Source organism: Tamandua tetradactyla, chromosome 4, assembly GCF_023851605.1.
Source record: "Tamandua tetradactyla isolate mTamTet1 chromosome 4, mTamTet1.pri, whole genome shotgun sequence".
In the NCBI taxonomy this organism is placed as follows: Eukaryota; Metazoa; Chordata; class Mammalia; order Pilosa; family Myrmecophagidae; genus Tamandua; species Tamandua tetradactyla.
The window spans coordinates 68,611,712-68,635,154 of record NC_135330.1 but is presented as its reverse complement, the minus strand read 5'-3'; the positions used below and the strand labels follow the sequence as shown (position 1 = coordinate 68,635,154).

At 39.4% G+C, this 23,443-nt stretch overlaps 1 protein-coding gene and 1 long non-coding RNA gene across 17 annotated transcripts in view; one reads left to right on the top strand and one right to left on the bottom strand.

The window, feature by feature from the left end:
* HHAT (hedgehog acyltransferase) overlaps positions 1-23,443 on the bottom strand; it is a 472,050-nt gene that overhangs the window by 354,800 nt on the left and 93,807 nt on the right. For all 15 annotated transcript variants that reach the window (XM_077157719.1, XM_077157721.1, XM_077157722.1 and 12 more), the window contains one exon: positions 16,865-17,036. In XM_077157719.1, coding sequence (XP_077013834.1) covers positions 16,865-17,036 — 172 coding nt within the window. The remainder of the gene's footprint in view (positions 1-16,864; positions 17,037-23,443) is intronic.
* The window catches only part of LOC143681022 (uncharacterized), a 42,407-nt gene that overhangs the window by 13,211 nt on the left and 5,753 nt on the right, over positions 1-23,443 (top strand). Inside the window, exons 3-4 of one of the 2 annotated variants that reach the window (XR_013174312.1) lie at positions 8,035-8,184; positions 18,702-19,222. This is a non-coding gene — a long non-coding RNA (uncharacterized LOC143681022). Of the gene's footprint in view, positions 1-8,034; positions 8,185-18,701; positions 19,223-23,443 lie in introns of those variants that run through there. The other variant, XR_013174313.1, reaches the window with a different exon arrangement.

Genomic DNA, 23,443 nt, shown 5'->3' with positions numbered 1-23,443 from the left:
CAGAAGGAGAAGAGAAGGGAAAAGGAGGAGAAAAACTAATGGAAGAAATTATCACTGAAAATTTCCCAACTCTTATGAAAGACCTAAAATTACAGATCCAAAAAGTGCAGCGCACCCCAAAGAGAATAGACCCAAATAGGCGTTCTCCAAGACACTTACTAGTTAGAATGTCAGAGGTCAAAGAGAAAGAGAGGATCTTGAAAGCAGCAAGAGAAAAACAATCCATCACATACAAGGGAAACCCAATAAGACTATGTGTAGATTTCTCAGCAGAAACCATGGAAGCTAGAAGATAGTGGGATGATATATTTAAATTACTAAAAGAGAAAAACTGCCAACCAAGACTCCTATATCCAGCAAAATTGTCCTTCAAAAAATGAGGGAGAAATTAAAACATTTTCAGACAAAAAGTCACTGAGAGAATTTGTGACCAAGAGACCAGCTCTGCAAGAAATACTAAAGGGAGCACTAGAGTCAGATATGAAAAGACAGAAGAGAGAGGTATGGAGAAGAGTGTAGAAAGAAGGAAAATCAGTTATGATATATATAATACAAAAGGCAAAATGTTAGAGGAAAATATTATCCAAACAGTAATAACACTAAATGTTAATGGACTGAATTCCCCAATCAAAAGACATAGACTGGCAGAATGGATTTAAAAAATAGGATCCTTCTATATGCTGTCTACAGGAAACACATCTTAGACCCAAAGATAAACATAGGTTGAAAGTGAAAGGTTGGGAAAAGATGTTTCACGCAAATAACAACCAGAAAAGAGCACGAGTAGCTATACTAATATCCAACAAATTAGACTTGAAATGTAAAACAGTTAAAAGAGACAAAGAAGGACACTATCTACTAATAAAAGGAACAATTAAACAAGAAGACATAACAATCATAAATATTTATGCACCGAACCAGAACGCCCCAAAATACGTGAGGAATACACTGCAAACACTGAAAAGGGAAATAGACACATATACCATAATAGGTGGAGACTTCAATTCCCCACTCTCATCAATGGACAGAACATCTAGACAGAGGATCAATAAAGAAATAGAGAATATGATTATTACAATAAATGAGCTAGACTTAACAGACATTTATAGGACATTACACCCCACAACAGCAGGATACACCTTTTTCTCAAGTGCTCATGGATTATTCTCAAAGGTAGACCATATGCTGGGTCACTAAACAAGTCTTAACAAATTTAAAAAGACTGAAATCATACACAACACTTTCTCGGATCATAAAGGAATGAAGTTGGAAATCAATAATAGGCGGAGTGCCAGAAAATTCACAAATACATGGAGGCTCAACAACACACTCTTAAACAACGAGTGGGTCAAAGAAGAAATTGCAAGAGAAATTAGTAAATATCTCAAGGCGAATGAAAACAAAAACACAACATATCAAAACCTATGGGACGCAGCAAAGGCACTGCTAAGAGGGAAATTTATTGCCCTAAATGCCTATATCAGAAAAGAAGAAAAGGCAAAAATGCAGGAATTAACTGTCCACTTGGAAGAACTGGAGAAAAAACAGCAAACTAACCCCAAAGCAAGCAAAAGGAAAGAAATAACAAAGATTAGAGCAGAAATAAATGAAATTGAGAACATGAAAACAATAGAGAAAATCAATAAGACCAGGAGGTGGTTCTATGAGAAAATCAACAAGATTGATGTGCCCTTAGCAAAACTGACAAAAAGAAGAAGAGAGAGGATGCAAATAAATAAGATCAGAAATGGAAGAGGAGACATAACTACTAACCTCACAGAAATAAAGGAGGTAATAACAGGATACTATGAACAACTTTACGCTAATAAATACAACAATTTAGATGAAATGGATGGGTTTCTGGAAAGGCATGAACAACCAACTTTGACTCAAGAAGAAATAGATGACCTCAACAAACCAATCACAAGTAAAGAAATTGAATCAGTCATTCAAAAGCTTCCTAAAAAGAAAAGTCCAGGACCAGACGGCTTCACATGTGAATTCTACCAAACATTCCAGAAAGAATTAGTACCAACTCTCCTCAAACTCATCAAAAAAATCGAAGTGGAGGGAAAGCTACCTAATTCATTCTATGAAGCCAACATCACCCTCATACCAAAACCAGGCAAAGATATTACAAAAAAAGAAAAATACAGACCAATCTCTCTAATGAATATAGTTGCAAAAATTCTCAACAAAATTCTAGCAAATCGAATCCACATTAAAAGAATTATACATCATGACCAAGTAGGATTCATCCCAGGTATGCAAGGATGGTTCAACATAAGAAAATCAATTAATGTAATACACCATATCAACAAATCAAAGCAGAAAAATCACATGATCATCTCAATTGATGCAGAGAAGACATTTGACAAGATTCAACATCCTTTCCTGTTGAAAACACTTCAAAAGAAAGTCATACAAGGGAACTTCCTTAAAATGATAGAGGGAATATATGAAAACCCACAGCTAATATCATCCTCAATGGGGAAAAAGTGAAAACTTTCCCCCTAAGATCAGGAACAAGACAAGGATGTCCATTATCAGCACTATTATTCAACATCATGTTGGAGGTTCTAGCCAGAGCAATTAGACAAGAAAAAGAAGAACAAGGCATCAAAATTGGAAAGGAAGAAGTAAAACTATCACTGTTTGCAGATGATATGATACTATACGTCGAAAACCCGGAAAAATCCACAACAAAACTACTAGAGCTAATAAATGAGTACAGCAAAGTAGCAGGTTACAAGATCAACAATCAAAAATCTGTAGCATTTCTATACACTAGCAATGAACAAGCTGAGGGGGAAATCAAGAAACGAATTCCATTTACAAATGCAACTAAAAGAATAAAATACCTAGGAATAAATTTAACTAAAGAGACAAAAAACCTATACAAAGAAAACTACAAAAAACTGTTAAGAGAAATCACAGAAGACCTAAATAGATGGAAGGGCATACCGTGTTCATGGATTGGAAGACTAAATATAGTTAAGATGTCAATCCTACCTAAATTGATTTACAGATTCAATGCAATACCAATCAAAATCCCAACAACTTATTTTTCAGAATTAGAAAAACCAATAAGCAAATTTATCTGGAAGGGCAGGGTGCCCCGAATTGCTAAAAGTATCTTGAGGAAAAAAAACGAAGCTGGAGGTCTCACGCTGCCTGACTTTAAGGCATATTATGAAGCCACAGTGGTCCAAACAGCATGGTATTGGCATAAAGATAGATATATTGACCAATGGAATCGAATAGAGTGCTCAGATATAGGCCCTCTCATCTATGGACATTTGATCTTCAATAAGGCAGTCAAGCCAACTCACCTGGGACAGAACAGTCTCTTCAATAAATGGTGCCTAGAGAACTGGATATCCATATGCAAAAGAATGAAAGAGGACCCGTATCTCACACCCTATACAAAAGTTAACTCAAAATGGATCAAAGATCTAAACATTAGGTCTAAGACCATAAAACAGTTAGAGGAAAATGTAGGGAGATATCTTATGAAACTTAAAATTGGAGGCGGTTTTATGGACCTTAAACCTAAAGCAAGAGCACTGAAGAAAGAAAGAAAGAAATGGGAGCTCCTCAAAATTAAACACTTTTGTGCATCAAAGAACTTCATCAAGAAAGTAGAAAGACAGCCTACACAATGGGAGACAATATTTGGAAACGACATATCAATCAGATAAAGGTCTAGTATCCAGAATTTATAAAGAGATTGTTCAACTCAACAACAAAAAGACAGCCAACCCAATTACAAAATGGGAAAAAGACTTGAACAGACACCTCTCAGAAGAGGAAATACAAATGGCCAAAAGGCACAAGAAGAGATGCTCAATGTCCCTGGCCATGAGAGAAATGCAAATCAAAACCACAATGAGATATCATCTCACACCCACCAGAATGGCCATTATCAACAAAACAGAAAATGACAAGTGCTGGAGAGGATGCGGAGAAAGAGGCACACTTATTCACTGTCGGTGGGAATGTCAAAGGGTGCAACCACTGTGGAAGGCAGTTTGGCGGTTCCTCAAAAAGCTGAATATAGAATTGCCATACGACCCAGCAATACCATTGCTAGGTATCTACTCAAAGGACTTAAGGGCAAAGACACAAACGGACATTTGCACACCAATGTTTATAGAAGCATTATTTACAATTGCAAAGAGATGGAAACAGCCAAACGTCCATCAACAGACGAGTGGCTAAACAAACTGTGGTATATACATACGATGGAATATTATGCAGCTTTAAGACAGGATAAACTTATGAAGCATGTAATAACATGGATGAACCTAGAGAACATTATGCTGAATGAGTCTAGCCAAAAACTAAAGGACAAATACTGTATGGTCCCACTGATGTGAACCGACATTAGAGAATAAACTTGGAATATGTCATTGGTAACAGAGACCAGCAGGAGTGAGAAACAGGTTAAGATAATGGGTAATTGGAGCTGAAGGGATACAGACTGTGCAACAGGACTAGATAAAAAAACTCAAAAATGGACAGCACAATAATACCTAACTGTAATGTAATTATGTTAAAACACTGAATGAAGCTGCATCTGAGCTATAGTTTTTTTTTGTTTTGTTTGTTTGTTTGTGTCTTTTGTTTTTTCTTTTTCCTTTTTATATATTTTTATTATTATTATTATTTTCTCTATATTAACATTCTATATCTTTTTCTGTTGTTTTGCTAGTTCTTTTCCTAAATCGATGCAAATGTACTAAGAAATGATGATCATACATCTATGTGATGATATTAAGAATTACTGATTGCATATGTAGAATGGAATGATTTCTAAATGTTGTGTTAATTTCTTTTTTTTTTCTAATTAATTAAAAAATATATATATATATGGACTGCTAAATCCAATGTGATGTCCCGGACTGGATCCTGGAACAGAAAAAGGACATTAAGAGGAAAACTGGTGACATTCAAATAAAGTCTGGCATTCAAAAAAAAAAAAAAGAAAAGAAAAAGAAAACATACAACTAACATCATAATCAATGGTGAGAGACTTCAAACTTTCACCCTAATATCAGGAACAAGACATTGATGTTTGCTTTCATTGCTGCTATTCAATATTGCTCTAGAAGTTCTTGCCAGAGCAAGTAGAAATAAAAATTATCCAAATTGGAAAAAAGAAGCAAACTACCTCTATTTGAAGGTAATATGATCTTATATATAGAAAACCCAAAGTAATCCACAAGAAAATTATTACAACTAATAAGTGAATTCAGCAATGTGGTGGGGCACAAGTCCAACACACAGAAAACACACCTTGGCTTACTATACTTTAGTGCTTTAGCTTCTTCCATGGTTACTCAAGCAAATACTTGAGTAGCTTAAACAATGGGAATTTAATGGCTCAAAGTTTTGAGAACAGAAGTTCAAATCATGTCCAAATCAAGGCCTCATCAAAGCAATGCTTTCTTCCTAAAGACTGGTGTTCTGTGGCTGACTGCCAGCAACCTTTGGTGCTGGGCTCCTCCAACACCTGGCAGTGCACATGGCAGACCCTCCTGGCTTCTCCCTTCTCTTCTGCATTCCACTGACTTTCAGCTTGTTGCTTCCTGTGGTTTTCTCTCTCTGTCTAGATTTCATTCTGTTTACAAGAATAGCAAGGGGTTCCAAATAGTCAAAATAATCTTGAAAATGGGGTTGGGGAACTCTTAATTTCTCAATTTAAAACTTTATTACAAAGAATGAGTAATCAAAACAGTGTGATACTGTCAAAAATACAAATAGATCACTGGAACAGAAATGAGAGTCCAGAAATTGATAATTTTGACAAGGGTGCTAAGTACATGCAGTAGGAAAAGAAAAGTCTCTTCAACAAATGGCATTGGGAAAGCTGTATATCCAAAGGCAAAAGAATGCCATTAGATCCCTATCTCACACCCTATACAAAAACTGATGCAAAATGGATCAAGGCCCTATAAACTCCTTAGAATGCAACATAGGGCATATCTTCAAGACCTGGAATTCAACAATGGATTCTTAAATGGGACACCAGAGGCAAAAGAAAAGAAATAGGTCAATTTTATTTCATGAAAATTAGAAACTTCTGTGCATCAAAGGAAATTATCAAGAAGTTGAAACACAGCCTACAGAATGGGAGAAAATAATGTGAAACCATAATTGAATAAGGGTTTAATATCTGGAATATACAAAGAACTCTAACAATGCAGCAACAAAAAGACAAATAACTCAATTTAAAAACGGATAAAGATCTTGAACAGACATTTCTCCAAAGAAGATACCTAAATGGCCAATAAACACAAAAACAGATGCTCAATATCATTAGCCATTAAGGAGACACATATTCAAATTACAATGAGATAGCATATCTCATCCATTAGGATGCCTATGATTTAAAAACACACACAGAAAATAACAAGTGGAGAGGATGCAGAGAAATTTTAACTGCAATGTACTGTTGGTGGGAAAGTAAAATGGTGCATCCCCTTGGAAGCAATATGGCAGTTCCTCAAATGTTAAATAAACAATTACCATTTGACCTGGCAATCCCATTTCTAGGTATATACCCAAAGAGAGTGAAAGGGCCACAGATACTTGTACAATAACGTTTACAGCAGAATTCACAATAGCCAAATATTGGAAAAAATCCAAGCATCCAACAACAACTGAATGTGGATAAACAAAATGTAGAATATATCCACAATGGGTATTATTCAGTCATGAGAAGGAAATGAAACTGAGATGTGCTGCAACATGAAGAACCCTGACAACATTATGCTCAGGGAAATAAGCAAGAAACATAGGAACAAAAAGCGTATGATATCACTTACATGATAACAAATTTGTAGAGATGGAAGGCTGGCAGGGATGGGAATTTTTTTAATCTTTTTATTTTTTTTAATACAAAAAAACACAAAGAAAATGCAAACATTCCCATTTTGATCATTCTGTTCTACATATATAATCAGTAATTCACAATATCATCACTTAGTTGCATATTCATCATCATAATCATTTCTTGGAACATTTGCATCTATTCAGAAAAAGAAATAAAACGATAACAGAAAAAAAATTTTACATATCATACCCCGTTCCCCTTCCTTTCATTGATCACTAGCATTTCAAACTAAATTTATTTTAACATTTATTCCCCCTATTATTTATTTTTATTCCATATATTCTACTCGTCTGTTGACAAGGTAGATAAAAGGAGCATCAGGCACAAGGTTTTCACAATCACACAGTCACACTGTGAGAGCTATATCATTATTCAATCATCATCAAGAAACATGGCTACTGGAATTTGCCCTACATGGCTCTACATTTTCAGGTAGTTCCCTCCAGCCTCTCCACTACATCTTGAATAACAAGGTGTTATCTACGTAACGCGTAAGAATAACCTCCAGGATAACCTCTCGACTCTGTTTGGAATCTCTCAGCCATTGACACTTTGTCTCATTTCACTCTTCCCCTTTTTGTTCGAGAAGGTTTTCTCAATCCCTTGATGCTGAGTCTCAGCTCATTCTAGGGTTTCTGTCCCATGCTGCCAGGAAGGTCCACACCCCTGGGAGTCATGTCCCACATAGACAGGAGGAGGGTGGTGAGTTTGCCTGTTGTGTTGGCTGGAGAGAGAGGCCACAGCTGAGCAACAAAAGAGGCTCTCTTGGGGGTGACTCTTAGGCCTAATTTTAAGAAGGCTTGACCTATCCTTTGTGGGGTTAAGTTTCATGTGACCCCACAGTCATATTGCTTCTAGAGCAATATTGAATAGCAGCAATGAAAGCAAACATCAATGTCTTGTTGCTGATATTAGGGTGAAAGTTTGAAGTCTCTCACCATTGATTATGATGTCAGTTGTATGTTTTCTTCATAAATGTTTTTTTTTTTATCATCTTGCGGAAGTTCCCTTCTGAATTTTGTTGACTCCCTTTTCAGCATGCACGGATCTCTGTTCTTATTATAGGTTTGTTGTTTTCTATTTCTTCTTGAGTCAATTGATCTATCTCTATGAATTTCTCATTCTATATTTTCTAGTTTGTTGGTGGAGGTTCGATTCCCAGTGCCTGCCCATGCAAAAAATAAATAAAGATAAGCGAGAAGCTTCAGAGTCCCATCCCCTCACAGAAGTTTTGAACAACCAGCAAGAATTGGTAGAAACATCTTTCTCAAAGCTCCAGAAAACAGGTAAAGGACAGTAGTAATGGGGTGAGTGCCAAATTAAGATAAAGGTGCTTAAAAAGGTAGGTGTCACATGAACTGTCCTCTCCCAGTACAGAGCTACGGCCTCTTGGCCAGAGGTACATTTGTATGTCTCATGGGCTGTTGGTAATGGTTCGACTGGTCAGGGACTTGGAAAGAACATGATTGGAAAATTGGTGACAAAGAGGTCTGGGGAACAGATATGTGGAGAGAACTTTCTGAGTGGACTAAAAACATGAAGATATTTGTGTTTCACATGACTGCTCACCAGAGGGTGATTTCTGTACAGGAAACTTTTAAAAAACAAGTGGATATGATATGTTCTATGGATAACAGACAGCCTCTTTCCCCAGCCACTCCTATCATTGCCCACTGGGTTCATGAACAAAGTGCTCATGAGCACAGACCCATACTCAGCCCATTATGGCACCAATCCCCAAGGTGATCAGCCTGCTACCTGGTGGCAGGATGATTACATTGGGCCACTTCCATCATGCAAGGGGCAGCGATTTAATCTACCTGGAATAGACACATACTCCAGATATGGGTTTGCCTTCCATGCACACAGTGCTTCTGCCACAACTACTATCTGTGGACTTATAGAATGCCTTATTCATCATCATGGTATTACACACAGCATTGCTTCTGATCAAGGAAGACACTTTACAGCAAGCACAGGAATGGACACCTACTCATGGAATTCTCTGGTCTTACCAGGTTCCCCATCATCCTGCAGCAGCTGGGTTCATAGTATAGTGGAATGGCCTTTTGAAGACTCAATTATGGCATCAACTAGGTGGCAATACCTTGTAAGGCTGAGGCAATGTTCTCCAGGAGGCTGTGTATGCCTTGAATCAGTGTCCAGTCTATGGTGCTGTTTCTCCCATAGCCAGGATTCATGGGTCCAGGAATCAAGGGGTAGAAATGGGACAGCCATCACTCACTGTTACCCCTAGTGAGCTGCTAGAAAAATTTTTGCTTCCTGTTCCTGCAACCTTAAACTCTGCTCGTCTACAGGTCTTAGGTCCAAAAGGATGAGTGCTTCCACAAGGAGACACAACAATGATTCCACAGAACTGGAAGTTAAGACTGCCACCAGGCCACTTTGGGCTTTTCATGCCTCTGAATCAATAGGCAGGAAGAAGATTATTATACTGGCTGGGGCAATTAATCCTATCAAGGGAAATAAGGACTGCAACTACAAAATGGAGATAAAGAAGAGTTTTCCTGGAATATAGGCGATCCCCTAGTGTGTCTCTTAGTACCTTTCACACTCTGTGATTAAAGTCAATAAAAAAGTGCAACAACCCAATCTATGCAGGACTACCAATGACCCAGAAACTTCAGGAATGAAGGTTTAGGTTATCCCACCAGGCCAAGAACCACAGCCAGCTGAGATGCTTGCTGATGTTAAAGGGAACATGGAATAGATAGAAGACGGTGATAAAAATGAACTATGACCACATGACTGGTTACAGAAACGAGGACTGTAATGGTATGAATATTCATTCCTTGTTTTGTTATGAGTATGTTTGTACTCATAAAGTACTTAAAGTAAATATCTTTGTTTTCTTCTCTATCATATCTCCTTATCACATAAGTTGCATTGTTCATGTTATAGCATTTAAATTGTAGGATATCAAGTTCAACAGTGAATATTACCAAGAACTTGCACCCTATTCTGGAGAGATTTAGTGCATTGCCGGTCATATGCAGGACAGTTGAGTATTGTTAGGTGAAAAATATGTTATTCTATTTTTATTTAGAGATTATATATGGTTTCAGGTGATGTGTATAGCTGCCAAACCAACAAGGGGTGGACTGTGATGGTTAGGATTATGTGTAAATTTGGCCAGGTAATTGTGTCCAGTTGTCTGGTCAAGCAAGCATTGGCGTAACCATTATTGCTAGGACATTTTATAGACTTAAATCATAAGTAAGTTGAGTGCATCTATGACTAATTACATCTACAATCAACTAACGAGTGTCTTCAGCAATGAGAGATATTTAATACAATCAGCTAAAGGCTTTAAAAGGAGAAGTGATGACTTCAGAAGTCAGAAGAGAGAATTTTCATCTTGACTTCAGCCCACAAACTCTCTGGCGGAATTAATCGAACACCTTCATTGGAGTGGCCAGAAAAAAAAAAAAGAAAACCTTCATTCGATTTGCCATCTCATGGTCTGCCCTACGGAATCCAGACTTGTGCATCCCTACAGTTGTGTGAGACACTTTTATAAAATCTCATATTTACAGATATCTCCTGTTGGTTGTTTCCCTAGAGAACCTTAATACACTAGAAAATTGCCACATGTCTGGACAAGAAGCAATATGCTTCTAAATACCCGAGTCAAAGAAGAAATCTCAGAGGAAATTAGAACATATTTTGAACTGAATGGTATTAAAAATTCAACTGAATGATATTAAAAATTCACCATATCAAAATCTATATGAAATTTTAGCCAAAAAAAGCAGTGCTCTGAGGGAAATTCATATCCCTAAAATCATACATTAGAAGAGAAGGAAGGCTGAAATGTAACGCTTAAGCATCCATCCCAAGAAGTTAGAAAAAGAATAGCAAATTAAACTAAAAAATGTAGAAAAAAGAAAACAAAGATAAATGCAAAAAAAAAATAAAGGTAACGAACAGGAAAACAATTGTACAATAAAGAAAAATCAACAGAAAGAAAAAGTGATAGGATCTCCTGGTGCCAGGGCTGGCCCCTGCCCCACCCCTCACTGGCTTGGTGAAGCTCTAATTGAGAATCCCTGGTCTCAGTTCCAGAAGGAGCAAGGTAATTCCTGGGCATATGTCTGGCACAATATGTCTGGTGGTGATCTGAAAAGGACTTACTTTTCCAGAACTTGTCCCGTGCACAGCAGGTGGCTCATAGAGCTCTCCTACAGAATACTGTGAGAGAGCAGTCAAGTGCTACCTGGGGAAAGGGGTTGCTGGATGTAGGACATACAGTGCAGTACCCGGGACTATGAGAAAACTGTTTCCTAGGGACAAGGAAACATTCAGATCCATGTAAAGCATGCCCAAAGAACAACAGAAGCCGCTACACTTTGGCCTGGAGTTATTCTCTAAATTTATTATGTGGATAAGCCCTGAAGGAGAGCATTGGCACAGGTCAATCTGAAAACTGGGAAAGATGCTTTCTTTTGCTTTTCTTTCTTTTATTATTATTTTGTTTGTGTATGCTCCAGGCATTAAAGGAAAGCTCTGTCGTACACTAGCTGGATGCAAGCTTAGGGAACAGATGAGATGCCTCAGAGTCTCAATTCAAGAAATAACGCATTAAAATATCAAAGCGCCCAGATTTCAACAAAAGATTATAAAGCATACAAAGACATAGGAAGTGATGAAAAGAAAGCATTAGAAACCATCAGTAAGGAATATTTGACCTGGTCCAAAATATGCTCCAAGAGCTAAAAGAACACATGGGGAAAGAATTAAAGGAAATCAGGAAAACAACAGATGAACACAAAGAGAATATCAATTGAGAGATGGAAATTATGAAAAGAAACCAAAGAAAGCTGAAAAGCACAATAACAGAAATTTTTAATTCCCCAAAGGGGTTCAGCAGCAGATTGAAGCTGGCAGAAGAAAGAATCCACAAACTTGAAGAGAACACAATTGAAATCATCCAGTTTGAGAAGCATAATGAGAAAGAACGAAGACAAGTGAACAGAGTGTGAGGAACCCGTGAGGCACCATCGAATGTTCCAATATACACCTTGTAGGAGTCCCGGGAGAAGGGAGAGAGAAATGAGCAGAGAAAATGTTCAAAGAAATGATTGACAACTTCCTAAATTTAACGAAAGACATGAATATATCCATCTGAGACACTCTGAGAACTTCAAATGGTGTAAACCCAGATAGACCCACAGTGTGTCATGTTACAATCAAATTGTCCAACGCCAAAGATAAACCGAGCATTCTGAGAGCCACACAAAAGAAACAATGTGTCACATAAAAGGAGCCTCAAGAAGATCAAGTGCCAGTGTCTTATCAGAAACCAAGGAGGCAAGAAGGTAGTAGGAAAACATATTTAAAGTGCTGAAAGTAAAAAAGAATTGCAAAGTAAGAATTCTGTATGTGAAAAAAATCTTTCAAAAAAAAGGATGGAAGGGCTCAGCAGGCAGAGTTCTTGCCTGCCACGTGGAGACCTGGGTTCAATTCCCGGTGCCTGCCCATGCAAAAAGAGAACAAAAAAAAGAGGAAAGTAGTTCAGTGGTAGAATTCTCACCTGCAACGCAGGAGACCCAGGTTCGATTCCCGGCCCACACACTTTCCCAAAAACAAAGCAAGCAAAGAAAGAAAGAAAAAACAAACAAAACTTCAACAAATGGTGCTGCAGTAACGGGATACTCACATGGAAAAAGAATGAAATGTGACCCCCATAATACAGCATATACACACACAAAAAAAAGTAAAAATGAGGGAAGAATTAAAACTTTCCCAGATAAACAAAAGCCGAGAAACTTCATCACCACCAGACTGCCGTAAAAGAGATGCTAAAGGGGGTTCTGCACATTGAAAGGAAAGAACACTAGACAGTTGACTTGAGTTTCATGAAGAAATAAAAATCTCCAGTAAAGATAACAACATAGGTAAATATAAATGACAGCACTATTGTATTTTGGTCTGTAAACCCACTTTTTACTTCTTAAAGGCAGATGCATTAAACGGAATAATTCAATGGTTTTGGACTCATAATGTATAAACATGTAATTTGTGACAAAAAGTAGGGGACAGAAGGGTATAGGAACACAGTTTATGGATGCCATTGAAGTTAATTTGGTAACAAACCAGATGAGATTGTTATAGATGTAGGATGTTAAATTTACGCCCCATGGTTAACCACAAAAAATACATCAAAGAATATGCAAAATCATAGAGACAGAAAACCGAGTACAGGTTACCAGGGTAAGGAGCAAAGACAATAGGGAGTTCGTAAGAAATGAGTGTAAGTTTTCTGGTTGGAGGGAAGGGAAAGTTCTAGTGATGGATGGTAGAAAGGGTAATGCAACACTGTGAATGTGATAATACTACTGAAGACTATGGTTGGGAGAGGCTGGGATAGGAAGATTTACGTTGTATATATACTTTCAAAATTTAGAAAAGCTAAAGAGACAATGACAATTAACTGCAATAGATGATACTGGATGGAATCTAAGAATGGAGGCTCAAATGGACATTATTGAGACATAAGGAAAATTGAAATACAGAATATAAGCTTTGTATCAATATTAAATTCTTGAATTTGACGACTGCACTTAAGGTGGTTACATAAGTGAATATTGTTATTTGCAGGAAACACATGGTAGGAAGAGGGGGGCAGGGATGAAAGAGGGAGGGAAGAAGGTGGGGAGGGAAAAGGGGAAGGGAGGGGAGGGGAGAGGGGTAAGGACAGGAAAGAGGGAGGAAGAGAGAAATAAAATGGGTGAGTAAAGGTGGGCAATGTTAAAATTGGTGGACCTAGGTATTTGGGGGAGTGGGAATGGCTATGATGGAGTTTTCTTTATGGGTTTCTATTATATTTGCAACTGTCCTATAAGTTTAAAATTAGTTCAAAATAAAAAGTTTAAAAGAGGGAGATGGTACTAGATTAAAAGTCTTAGGGAACAAAATAATTAGATACATGCATTATCCTGGACTGAACACTGGCTTGGACAAATAAGGTACAGAGGACTTTTGGGGTTAACTGGTAAAATCTGATTGCTGTCAGTGTATTAGATAAAGATGAAAATGTACTGGTGTGGAAAGGTAGAAATCATTGACGCAAATAAATCTCAGGTTATAAAATCATATATGTAGATACATGCATATCTACATGCATATGTATCTACATATACAGATACGTATATTTATCAAAATAAGCGTGTGTGTATTTATAGATGTATATAGTATAACGTCATTTGAGGAAAAAACATAAATGGGGGAAATACACTCATTGAGATTTTATCAGTGACTATCTCTGGGTGGATGGGAAGGTGATCATCTATATTTTCTAATTTTCTACAATATAACAGACTGCTTCTGTAAAAATAAAAGATTGTCTTTATATTTATAAACTTTAAAAGAAAATGCAGATGATTACCTTTATGACCTTGAGGCAGGAAATAATTATTTTTAAAAGACCCCATGGATACAAGCAATAAAGGCAAATGTGTAAATTCAACTACATTAAAATAAATTCTTTTCATCAAAACACAACACAAAAAGCATAAAGAGTCAAACCATGAGGCAGAAGATAATATTTACAATACTACATATAACTGTAAAAGGTGGTAAGACAGGATAAATGACTCTTATGGATCAAAAGAAAAAAGACAAAAATCCCAATAGAAAAATATGCAAAAGTTTTACTAACAGGTATTTTACTGAAAATGATATGCTGAATCCTGTAAACCTATGAAAAGATGCTCAAATTTATTATTAAACAGGGACATGCGATTTAAAACCATAAGATATAACTCAAAATTAAAAACCATTATCAAATGTCAAAGACAATTTTGAGCAATGAGACCTCTCATACACTGCTGAGATGGGAATAAACTGGTATAACCAATTTAAAAAATAATGGAGCATTATCTTGTAAACCTTAATATATATATTGCCCACAACCCAGAAATTCTATTTCTAGTTACATCCTAACAGTGTTTCTCAAATTCTGAATAGTGACCCACCCAGTTTAGTGGTTTCTAAACAGCATTTCCAAATAAAATAGTATAGAACAGAAAATAAAACATCAGAGTGCATTGCAAGGGGTTTAAGGTTATGTATTGCTTTGTGAAAATTTACACACACACACCCTATGTGTGAGTATGAGTGTGTGTGTGTGTATGTGTGAGTGTGTGTCTAACAGTAAAATTCATTTCTTACTGTGGGCCATGGATGAAGGAGTTTCAAAGCGAGTAGATACCTCAGAGACACTCTCGCACATGTGCTTCAGGAGACTTGCAGAAACTGTTATGTGTAATATCAAACCCTACAAAAAACTCAAATATGCTCCTATAAATAGAATGGACAAATAGTGTGTCTACACAACAGTGAAAATAAGCAATCCACTGAAACATGTATCAACATGGATGATTCCCGAGATCACAATGTTAAGGAAAAAAAAGAATATACTTCATATGCATCTATTTATATGTTCTAAATACTCAATTTTAGGCATATAACTATGGTAAAAGTATAATGAAACAGAGGGCAATAGTGGCTACCTTTATGGAAAAAGGAGAAAGAGGGATAGGACTGGGGTATACAAAAAAGGGGCTTCTAGGATTCTGGCTAATTCTTAAGCTGAATGGCACATACCCACATAGATCACTCATATCGCCTCTAAGCCACCAAATTTACCACCCCTGGTGCTGACTTTAGGAGTAAAAATTACAGGAGATGACTTATCCTTATTCTTAAGCCCCATTTTGACTTGAGTTTTCCATTACCTCTAGTTAAAAACATCTGAACTGAAACAGCTAATTCAGATGCTGTACAACTGGAATCTGACAGCATAAACCATCGTTTATTCCTGTTCTGTTTGTCTAATCCCATCATTAAAACTTTCACCATGAAAAGGTCTGGAAAGTAGAGGTTGTCATTAAAACAGCTCAGCATTATATCAGTCGTCCTTAAAAACATTCTGGTTTAGTATGTGCAATACCAAGGACAATCGAGATGAAAAAGGATCTATAAATCAAAAAACAGATTAAAAGTTAAGCTTGTACTCTTGCCCTCTGCAAGGAGCAGTTTAATCTGCCCGGAAGATCACACATTTCCCACTGGAGTTACAGGCTAGAGGTCAGACCCTGAGGCTGAATCCAGCCACTGGGGAAGTTCCTCAAAGGAGAGGAAACAAGCACAGCAGGAGATTTACTTTAGAAAGAGGCCAGGCCTCTGCTGTTTTGGCTGAAGGAATAAAAAAGAACAATTGTTTCTCCACAAACAAATCCTCTACAGGAGACTCAGATGTTTTTATGCTTTGCTGAAGAAATTGACTTCTATCCCATCTCACCCCCAGCTACAAAGAGATGGGTGGATTAAAAAAAAGGGACCAACAGAAAGGGAAACATACACATGCACACATGCTGTTTATCCACCAGACACTTTATAAGTCCTTTAATATGCCTCGTTTCATTTCATCCTCAATTCAAGCCTGCAAAGGTATGTCTCCCCACTTCACAGAAGATGATGTTCAAGCTCAGAGTTTCAGGACTCAAACCTGTCTGACTTGGAAGCCCATATTCTCTCCTTCGTACCTTCCACAAGCAGAACAAGCAAGACTGCAGAACGACTCAGACGTGGAGTGCTGCCTCCTGGAAGGAACTCAAAGGCTGCCCCCGGGCTGCTCTCGCCTTCTGTTCCCAAACGCAACTCTGGCCACACTGTGCAGAGGCAGACCCAGCCAAGCCCTTTACAACATCATCGCTCCCATCCTTGACTCTCCTGGCCCGCCCTCGCCTCAGTCAGCCACCTCATACCTGTGTAACCTTGGCCACAAAGGAACAATTTTTTCTAATAAAAATATTTTTAAGATTTTTTTTTTTAATAGAGGGTTTGCTCAAGACAACCGCACCCCTGCCTGCCACCACTCCAGCTTCTACTCTGAAGCTAACCCTTGGTACCTGTCAGGCCAACGGAGATTTCAGCAATTACCTAAGGTCCAGCAAGAAACGGTCCCCAGAAGAGGGGCGCTGCTGCAGATGGCATGCATGTACATCAGGTGGGCCATCAGCTCCGCCAGCCACCACCAGCACAGCAGGCGGCCCAGCCCCACAGCGAGGGTGCACATGCTGGCCTTCAGGGAGCCGAGCTCCGGCCGCTGCATCTGAAACAGAAACAGAAGACATTGCGCATCGATTTGTAAAACCTTTCAAATAGCCCCCTTGATAATGTTTTTAATAAACTTCCCACAAGTTCTATTGCTGTATCTACTAATAGAGGGCTGGTTTGGCTTGCTTTGGCAAAACTCAATTTTCAGGGTAGAAAAAGCTATATCCGAGCTTGAAAACCCCGACCCAGAGTAAAGGCTGGGCTGACGAACTAGATTAGCGCCAAGAAAAGAGATGGGCACAGCATCCCTCCACCCCTGAGGCAGCCCCGGAGGAACCCAGGTGGGAGGGAAGCAGCCAGTCTAGTCTCCCTGGAACTTTGGAATCTCTTGGGGCTCCAGGTGTCGCCCTGCCTGCCTTCGTCCATCACCACTCAAGTCATGACAGAAGACAGAAGCGGTAAGAGAAAGGCAGAACGACAGGGTGACCAGAGAGCAAAAGAAAAATTAAGTGTGGGTGTGTCATTCTACAGTAAGTTGTTTCTGAAGAGTGAAACAAACAAGGACACATACATGGGACAAGTCTCTTCCTCAGTGGTAGGTATAGAGTAATACTTTAAAAATTGAACTTGAGAGTCAGAGAGAATCGGGAAGAAATTCTAGCATAAATTATATCAGTGATCCTAAGCAAGTTTTTTTAACCTGAGTCTTGGATTCCTCATACATAAAGTGAGAAAAATTGTTGTGATGATTAAATAAGATAAAGTCTATAAAGTACTGCATACAGGGTCTGTCATATAAAAAGTGTTTATATATGACAGTGTCAACTGGTAGATGACAGCCGATTATTATGTGTGTCTTTTCCCCATTGTTTCCCTGTGCTGTCCCAGACTCAGCTACCGGGCCAAACCAGGAGATACTTCAGAGTCAAATACAGCAAGTGAAAAAGAGATGTTTTGATTACTCACAGATATAAATGACTGAGAGTATGTTCAACACATGATAATTCAGGCAAGAAAAAAAAAACCAGACCCTCTACCAAAGCAGTCCAGTTCATAGCATTGTGATATGACAGTGGTCCCATCTGCTATAGAGATGCACAGTAGTTTAAAAGACATAGGTTCTGGAATGCATACGCATGCTGAAAAATTTTTAAAGAATTCAATTTCAACCTTACATCACCATACAAACACAGACACAGAAAAACAAGAGAGAGCGTACAAGTTTTCTCAATCCTACAATAACAAGACTTCATTTGACTAAAGGCTGCCTCGAAATGCAAAGGTGAAACTAATCCATAGATGACAGAGCTGAACCTGTAAGCAGCTAGCAGAGAGGATGGATTTGATTTAGCATTTGACAGTTAGGGTATAAGACACTAAACTCAAGTTTCTAGAAGGTGATCCAGAGACACTTCCCTAACCCTCCACTCCCTCCCATGACAAGGTGCGGGTGGACACTGCCTTCAGCGATCTGCACGCCACAACGTATATATTTTATTCCAGTTTTAAACATATACATTCTACCATTTTCTTAAACAGTCCTTCTACAGCAAGAAGCTGGGTTAAAACGTTGTGGTTGGATCAGTGGTGTTACAATAAATGACTTTCCTTTCTTTGCTTTCTACTTGGTTGGTTATACTAAGGAAAGCATTTGGTTTAAGTTCTTAATGTAAACTAGTCAAACTAACAGAATTACCTTTCTTCCTTTGGTTTTCCTCAGTTTATCTCCAGGAAATATCTTGCCCTGCTAACCAACCTGCATTGTTAGGAAACGATAGCAACCGCTTCCAAGGATTTACCTACTCAATTTTGACAGAGCTGCTTGGGAAGCCACACCCAAGAAGGAAGACTGGGCATATTGGTGTATGTGTGGTATTGACAGCAGCTAACCCCAGTCAGAGCTGCCCTATGGTGACACAATGCAGCCACCTTCCCAGGCGTATCCTGAGCACGGTTCTCTTTGGAATCCTTGCCTCAAGCACACATGTACTAGAGACGCTGCAATGTCTACAGCAGTGGGTCTACAAGCCAGTGGATGGCAAAAACCTCGGAAGCAGAAACATCTATCTGTCAGGACATTTGTGTTTGCGTTATTTAACTGAAGAGAAAGAAAAAAGAACTAAGTCAAACGGTCAACAGTTTGGGGGGCAGGGAAAGCCTAACTGCATGAGCACACCTCAGTATTAAGCAGCCAAGAAACATAATTTTGTTCACTGTGTGTAAATAATGAAAGGCTGGAAAGATACACACCAAAATGATGACTGTGATAAGTTTTATATGGTTAGATTTTAGGTTGTTTTTGACAAAATTGATTGCTTTTCCATAAAAAAACATCATGCTACACTGAAATAAGCCACACACAAAAGAAGAAATATTGTATGATTCTGCTTATATGAAATGTCCAGAATAGACAAATTCCTAGAGACAGAAAATAGACTAGACTGTTAACAGGGGTGGGAGAGGGGTGTTGGGGAGGTATTGCTTAATGAATGCAAACTAGAGTTTCTCTTTGAGGAGAAGAAAAACTTTGACAATGGATGGTGGTCGCACAACGTTGTGAATGTAATTAACGCCACTGAATCGCACACTTAAAATGGTTAAATTGGAAATTTTTATGTTATATATATGTTACCACAATAAAAAAAATTTATTCGTGGTTTTTCGTAATCAGAGAAAAAGGAAATGTAACTTTACTATATCGTGAAGGTTCTGGTCCTCTCAGCTTGGACTCCAAGCCTCTCAATTACTGCACCTGCTTCTCAAAATGCCTGGTGTCAGGATTCCCCACTGGGAAGACCAGCATCCTCTGTGAAAAAGTACTCTTCTCTTCGGTACTGGACCTATCTTTGTTTCTCCTCAGTTTCCCATCTCACTCTCAGGTTTCCTTAACTATGAACCGAGTTCCTCTTTGTTAATTCTCAACCATTTTTAAGAGCCCTAAAACATACTTGTTTTGACCTAACGACCATCAGAAACACCTAGAATGAGGAAGCAATGAAGAATATACTATGTACTCATCTGTGGAGGCTGGAAGAGCTCGGAACAAGGCAGAGACACGGAGAAGTGCCAGAATCATTCCAGACCAGGGGACAGGCTTTCCTTGGTGCCACACTTTTGAAGAGAAGCAAACTCCCTATTGGACGTAGTGACGGCCCCTAAAGCAGCGCTGATAGAAAACAGTCCTTGCACAAATGAGTTTTTCCAGGCTGCAAACAAGCAATTTCGCATGTTGCCTGTAGGCCCCTGAAGAACAGTCCTGCATGGGCTGCCAAAGACATATACCCTGAGTATATGGCCCACCCCAGAGGACTGAGAGCAGCCAGACTGGAACGGGGCAGGCTGGAGGGGAAAAGGAACAAACAGCCCAGGCAGGCAATCAGGGAAACCTCTATCCAGTCACCTCTCAGCTTGAGGCAATCACCTTTCAAGGACAATTCAGAGGCCCTCCTTTCCCTCCACACATAGTGTGTACTCTAAAATGACACATATATCTATAATTATGCAGAAACATGAGGCATATTTTGTGGCTGACTGGCTTCCCAAGAATGACTTACCTACTCTCCCCAGGGCAAAATTTCCCTACCAGATTTAATAAGGCATACTGCACCAAAAGGGCCGGACTTTTCTCTGCAATGCTCCTTTATTGATGCTGAATGCCTCCGCATTCAGAGTAACAGAAGTGTATGTTCCTTAATTATACAAATAAGCACAGCAGAAGGAAAACACTTTTTTTCTATTTGCTTTTATGTAAAGGAAAAACAAGCGTTTTCAATTTCCTTTATAGTCATGTCATTATTACAGTCCATCTATACCTTTAATTCGTCAACTCCCTTTTATTTAAAAAATTCAGCATTTATCCCTTGTCAGTCCAGCAGGAAGAATCGACTCGCAGCACACAGATCACCTAACGAGCTGGGTCATCCTCTTGTCTCATGCATGGTATTCATTAGCAATATTCCACACCTGGGGGAGTGCCAACCTTAAGACCATTGGGAACTGCCATCAATGGGAATTTTTAGTTGAGGCCCCACTAAAAAAATACACATTAACTCATCTGCAAAGTGCATTTTAAAACACATTATATATTTAATACCTCATTTCATGCAAATTGCATAAAAAGGAATATCTAAGCCTCTCTCTCTCTTTCAAAGATATTCTGATGATTAAAGATGACAGATTTCAAAGATGAAAGGCTCTTTTCCTTCACATATTAGTAATGTATATGTCTGTGAAGTTAAACAAAAACCTTATCCAGGTTAAAACCTTATCAACTGTGCCACCTCAGCCACCAACGCTCGTGTTTCTCTCTGCTTGGATTTTGAGAAATGGAGTTGGGGATCTTATTTCTTTATGGTAGTGGTAGCTTCTCACCCTTCAGGGTGCACAGACCATAACCGTACTCACAACAAGTCGCCCCCTAATCACACCCTCATCGTCCCCCCTCCTTGGCCAGGACAGAAAGTAGGGTCTGCAGCTGCACTGCTGTCACAGAGCGGGTACCTAGCCTGGCCAGTGGAGTCTCCGGACCCGCATGGCCACCAGACAACACTCAATCTTCTCTCAAACTCCTGTCACATCAGTGTGACAAGGCTCATGTTTTCTTCCTCTTACCTCAAACTGCATTCCATTAGCCTCTTCCGGCCTCAGTTTCCCCACCTGTAAAGTGATACCACCAGCAGCTCTCCCAAACAGTGGTATCAGGATTAAATGAGTTAGAACACATAAAGCATGGATCAGAGTAAGCACTCAGTCAGAATGATTTATTACAATTATTATTATTCTATATGTCCTCGAGAAGCAGAGCCCACCCCAAACCCTGGACGGTTTATCTGGGGCACCGACAAGCCTGCCCGGAGATCGGGTCCATCCAGTCAGTACCCGTCGCAGCCGCCTGGGCCTCTCTTCCAAACAGATGAGACTACCAAGTGGGACTCTGCTGAGGCCAAGGATGGCCAATGTCCAGACTGCCCCGCCACTGTGCCCACCCTGGTGATGGGATACTCAGGGTCTAAAGTCTGGCCTAAACTAACCCTAGAACTGCCACACATTTTTGGCTAACAATACTACTAACAATATTAATAGCTGACAGTTCATACTGTTATATATCAGCACACATTAATTTACCTTCATTTAATCCTGACAACAATCCTGCGAGAGAGCTACTATTATTCTTTCACGGATGTGATAAACAGAGGCCTAGGTAAGTAACTTACAGAACAGGGATTTCAACTGAGTGAGTCTCCGCTTTCCCACCAGGCCATGCTACTGGATAAAGCACTGGCTCCGTCCTCGAGGTGAAAGCACAGCCCTCAGCCAGGAAAATCCCCCTGGTCCTACCACACCTGGGCTCACTTTCTCCCCTGCCTCCTTACCCCAGTCCACAGAGACGCCCCTACTCCACAATCCATCCTGTTTAAAGAAAGATACATCAACCCCAGACTCCACGCTAAGCAGGAAAACAGACTGTCCTGCTTTTCCCTGGACCCCCTCCCCACCCCGGACCCCGCCTCAGCCCATGCTCAGGTCTGAGTTCCACGGGAGAAAAACAAAGGGGCCCGTGTTCCTAAAACTCTACATGTCCTCAGAGATCCACCCACCTTCAAGGGCTTTTAACAGGCACAACTGTACCTGTGCATGATTGATGTATGTAAACTTCACACGCTTCACACAGAGTTTACCGGCTCTGCATCTGGATATACATCTCTCGTCTTTTGTATATAAATTTACATGCCCAAAACTTGGGTGGAAAGTACATTCTCCAAGCGTGTACCTAAATATCATTTTACCAACTGGGGATTCATTGAAGGTTCTGACCTGCTTTTCCACTCGGTGTGCTTTCACCACGAGTCTCTGCTGCCCCCTGGTGGTGCCGCCTCGCTCTCCCGCTCTGCATCACTCTCAAGCATTCACTTGAGAATACGGGAAGGGCCAGGAATTTGCATATTACTAAGCCTTATATCGGAAGGCATTTCATTCATTCATTCAAGTACTTGTTCGGAGCATACTTGGCTGACAGTTCTTCCAACTGGTCTTCCTCCTGCTCTCAGTCTTTCCTTTCTCGGCCTCTCTGAAGGAATCTTCTCGCTCACTAAATGATCAGCTTTCGAGTTTAACCCTTCTCCTTCCAGACCTCCTTTTCCCATACAGGGCCCTGACAGACACCTCCAGCAACTACAGAAGCTTCCCGGCCTATTTATTTGCTCTGTAGCTTACTGAACATACTGCCTTTTCTAGGCACTTTTCTGCCAACATAGAGAAAGGTTTTAATATGCCTTTCCTAGTCCCCTGCTTTCAGCAGTTGCTGCTTTCTTGGAAGGGGAAAAAAGATAAGATGCATATTCAACCCTGAGTCTCTATACCTGAGTCCTGGTAGGACGAAATCACCCCCTTCTCCTGGCTCAGACTGGGAAACTGAAGAGAATAAGAGCTGATGGATAAGGATTTAAGAAAGCAATAACTTGA